The 5,000-nt window shown below is 34.5% G+C and overlaps 1 protein-coding gene across 1 annotated transcript in view; it reads right to left on the minus strand.

Moving 5' to 3' along the window:
• Positions 1-2,197: 2,197 nt before the first annotated feature.
• The window catches only part of rut (adenylate cyclase rutabaga), a 323,475-nt gene continuing 320,672 nt past the window's right edge, over positions 2,198-5,000 (minus strand). Inside the window, 3 exon segments of the mRNA XM_086542018.1 lie at positions 2,198-3,718; positions 4,086-4,257; positions 4,613-4,934. Coding sequence (XP_086398144.1) covers positions 3,384-3,718; positions 4,086-4,257; positions 4,613-4,934 — 829 coding nt within the window. The 3' untranslated portion in view covers positions 2,198-3,383.

The following is a 5,000-nucleotide window of genomic DNA, read 5'->3' on the forward strand; positions in this document are numbered from 1 at the left end:
TATTGTTTTTAATATATACTATTAGTGTTATATTGTTTTTAATATATACTATTAGTGTTATCATTTCCTTTGAATGTCATTGAATATATGTAACAAAAAATACTTTCTCCCTTTATAACTGCCAAATCTCCCTCTCTCTTTTTCTCTCCAAACCTCCATCTGTTTTTTTCTTTATTTTTTTTTTACATCACATACACACTTGCACATGTGCATACAAATACACATACACCTATGCACACAATAACATTTCCTTGTACAATTTATTTCAGTTCTTAGTTAAACGAGGTATGTCATAAGTAATACTGTAATGGCATTTTCTCTTTTGCACAGCCTTTCTTGTTTTGTTTTGCTAAATTTGATCTATATTCTGCTATAAATTTCTAGGGTAACTGATGTTCATTATTGAAAAGTCTTTCTTTGAACATTCTTTATCATCCATTTAAAAAAATATATGGAAGATTTTAGTGTTTTTACTATTGTATTGCAATGTTTAACCAGATAAGACAAGCAAAGACACCCAGTCATCCTTATTCTTTGCATATGTTACATGAGCTATTTACCAGTTACCAGAATATATATATGTGTGTGTGTGTGTGTGTGTGTGTGTGTGTGTGTGTGTGTGTGTGTGTGTGTGTGTGTGTGTGTGTGTGTGTGTGTGTGTGTGTGTGTGTGTGTGTGTGTGTGTGTGTGTGTGTGTGTGTGTGTGTGTGTGTGTGTGTGTGTGTGTGTGTGTGTGTGTGTGTGTGTGTGTGTGTGTGTGTGTGTGTGTGTGTGTGTGTGTGTGTGTGTGTGTGTGTGTGTGTGTGTGTGTGTGTGTGTGTAAAATCTTAATTTCAAGAGGCATTTTTGTAAGTTGCCAAATATTTAGCTGCTGTCTAGAGGGAAGAGTGATACCTGAAGTACTATAATACTGTCACCAAACTACTAGGGTACATTTGCTGAAAAAAGTTTAGCTCTCAGCTATATATTTTGAATTATTCAATTGCCAGGGAACAATGCTACCACTCTTATTCTTAAGTGGATATCAGCATAAAAAATCATATTTTGTGTTCATTTCATGTTCCTTTGAATTAAAAAGTACATAATAACTTCAAACTTATACTATGGTTAATTTAGCAAGCTCTGTGCACAAAGATTATTAAAAACAAAAGAGATCAGGGCTGGAAACAGAATGGGTTTGTCTGTAAAATCATGATACATTACTAAATATTGTAAACTTAATAAAACTTAACATAAGCTGCAAAATGTTGCATCCTACTTCATAATAATACTGAATCAGCTTTCTACTTAAATTGCTGTCTTTCATTTTGCCCATAGATTGAGGAGGAAAGGTTTGTGTATCAGTGTCATAAGCTTTTAACTTTGCTTTCTAGTAGTCACTTTGAGATACAACATAATTAACCCTCTCTGGACGGGTGGTACACTACGGTACCGCGCATTCTAGGCCCGTTCGCTGGGGACGCGATATGGCGTCGTTTATTTAACTGATTTAGGCCTATGCATTCGAGAGCCCCGGCATTGTGACATGCAAGGCTGGAATGCCCCTGTCGTGAATGGGTTAAAACAGAAATGACAAAATAGCTTGAGACAATTTGTGGGAGGTTAGTGAAGGTTGATCACAATAATAATACCCAAATCATGAGCTTTTACTAGTAGTGCCTGCTTTGAAGAAGGTACTTAGTCAGTCAGTTATCATGGCTCAGAATTTCCCTTTTCATGGGTCAATTACTTTGTGTTTTCTGTGTCCTCAGCTTATTATACCAGTTAAGCCATACCTGTATGACTGAAATAATGCATGTCTAGTTTAGATCTCTCTTGTAGCAGTTTCAAATGGCTATGTAGGCAGATTTGTATTGAAAATGTAGTTATTCACACTTTATACATCTACAAAGCCTGGCTCTTATTTTCAGAGGACTTGTTGAATCACTGAAATATCCAGCACTCTAAGATGAGAGAGGAATAGGTTTTAAAGAAATAAAGGAAATAGGAGTAATGAAAAAATGAATGTCAGACAATTTCTTGGATGAAAATATACAAATTCATTTTCTATTATAAATCAATGACAAGAGGATAATTTAGAACCATTAATCTACAATGAACTCTCAGCTCATGTGTGGTGAAATGAAAACATACATTGGGCATTTCCAATAGAACTATCTGCTATAGCAAATGACATCTGTGGTAATAAAAGCCTTGAAATTTTTTGGTTTTATCAAGAAAGTACTGAGCATTCTATAAGATCCATTATAATTTTAAATAAAATTAAAATAACACTCAACACTAACATCAATGAGTTTAGAGCTTTTATCCTGATTTATTTATTACATTTCTTTGAATTTCTATCATATGCATTTGGATAATTATCAATATATATATTTCCTTACAAATACCTTGATTTAAAAGCCATATTCATCAAGACTACCATTTACATTTTCTAGGTATACTTCAAATAATTTAATGTTTATGGTTTTAGTATGTTTAACCAAAATACATTTACATATATACACACACATACACATATTTTACTTATAATCTAGAAATTATATCGGAACAAAAGGTAAATACATGAATAATGTAATATTAAGAAAACAGCAGTGTCAGGAATCACAAAAAAATGAATTGTATATATACAGACACAGCCAAATTTATGTAAAAAATAGAAAGTTAATCATACTGCGATACTGCTAGTCCTATTTGATTGCCCTCTATTGTATTGCCAGTTTTAGGACATGACATCTTGAACCAAATTTATTCATCCTCCCGCTATAAAACTGAAGCTTACAGGCATCTAAAACACATATGTTTTCACAAATGAACATACACTCTAACAACCTCAGTCTCTGGCTGACACACTAGTATAACTTGAAACATTAAACATGTAATAAATTACCAAGCATTAATGGATAACACTTTTCTAGATCGTCATATCCCTAACCAGTCACTATCAGCATCAAATCTATGAATAACATTTGATACAAAACTGCTTTGCCCAATTCCTTCACCTGCTCAGGAGTGTCATGAGAATTGTGCAAGTTATGCCAATATTTTTCTTGTATAACATTTCTCTTAGGGGGGAAAAAGAACAGAATAGCACTATCACAAGTCTTTTTTTTATACAAAAAACATTTTCTTGTGCTTGTGCTTGTAATTCATTATCTTCATATCAAACCAAATAGATATTCACCCAATAGAGTTGACAATAAATAGATATTAGTCAACCTATGAATTTTCTATTGTCACATATAGTCTTATGGCATAATTATAGCCCTTAGTGATACAAAAGTATCAGTTCTTTCTTGGTTAACTGAATCATGGCATTTTTGTGCAAGCTTTTATACAGTAGTTTCAATACAATAGTCTTCCATTAAGGATTTCACCCAATATCATACATCACTATCGACGTCAGTTTCACTTCGGGGCTGTCCAAAATTCCTGGTAATGCTTTCTGACATGGATCTTATATTCTGAAGATTTATTCCATCTATTCCATCTAAGTCTACATCAGAAAGTGGCTCTGTATCAAAGCCATCTGAGGTAATACCACTTGGACGATAGTTGTCATACTCGGACTCATAATAGGCATTGATCTGGTCAAACGATATAATCGCATCCGAATCAAATATTCTTGATGATGCTCGTGAGGACATGCTTGTGTCATCCATATCACCATCATACTGGTGTGGATCATTGTAAATGGAGTTCACATCACTCAGGGCACCTGGAAACAAAATATCAATTACCAACTACATAAATAAATATGCTCATTGAATGCCCTCTATTCTATTACCAGTTTTAGGTCATGACATCTTGAACCAAATATATTCATCCTCCCGCTATAAAACGGAAGCTTACAGGCATCTAAAACACATATGTTTTCACAAATGAACATACACTCATGAACATAACAACCTCAGTCTCTGGCTGACACACTAGTATAACTTGACACATTAAACAGGCGCATATTTATATTTTTAGAAATGAGTATTAATTTTACTTAAATCTACATTGTTATTTCAATTATGAACATATAACAGTAAAAGTTCCTTTAACTTTTTCTTTTACAGAGGAATACTATCAACTCTTACCCTCAGCATCTGTTAGGCCAGCATCATTCATCATGGAGACTTGTTCTAATGCAGGGTCATCTGTAGTATAGCCTGTACTCTCTTGATCTAACAGTGGTTCAGATGCAGCACCATCATCATCTTCACTCCATTCAGACTGACTTGTCTCACCACCATCACCAATACCACCACTCTGTAAACATCATTTAACTCAATTAACTCAATGCATTTTGAATTTTCAAACACATTAGTAGTCATATTCAAGTAAAATAAATAGTAATTGAGACTGGGCTGGCTGGTTGCCATCACCATACAATACTTTACTGATATAAATATCTATCATTATATCTTTTTATGAGATATGTCTTTGTAGAAATTTGGATAATACACAATTCACATATACTAGAAGCAAACTATTTAAAAGAAATACTTTGAGAATAACACATTAAAGTGAAAATTAATTTTTAGTTAGCATCTATATTTTTCATAACATTAGTGTCTCAAAAAGCTCTGCGATGAGATAATCTCTGAACAATTAAGAATATTACTTGTGTTACTGAAGATTTGGTTGCTTCTGCCATCTCTGCAGCTTGAAGCTCTTGTGCCATCCTTCTTTCTTCCTCTTCAAAGGATCTTATATCATCCTCATCATCTGTGGGATGTTCAGCTCCCTTGGATGGCCCTCGTCCTAAGCTGTGGCTCTCGTACCTTCCTTCCTTCCATCCGTCACTTCGCCTGCCTCCCATCGCTTCATTTTTCATCTCTTGGCCTTCAACTCTGACATTACTCAACCCTTCATCATCGGTTGAAAGATCGGGAACATCTGACTCCATGTTCTCATACTCACTGTGTCCACATCCAGCTGTGACTCTGCTCAATGATAACAATACAACACCCTCTGGTTAGCCTCCCACACCCCGTGACTCAGCCCACTAC

This window comes from Penaeus japonicus, unplaced genomic scaffold, assembly GCF_977035675.1.
Source record: "Penaeus japonicus unplaced genomic scaffold, GWHDUDI00000001_assembly GWHDUDI00000001, whole genome shotgun sequence".
Taxonomy (NCBI): Eukaryota; Metazoa; Arthropoda; class Malacostraca; order Decapoda; family Penaeidae; genus Penaeus; species Penaeus japonicus.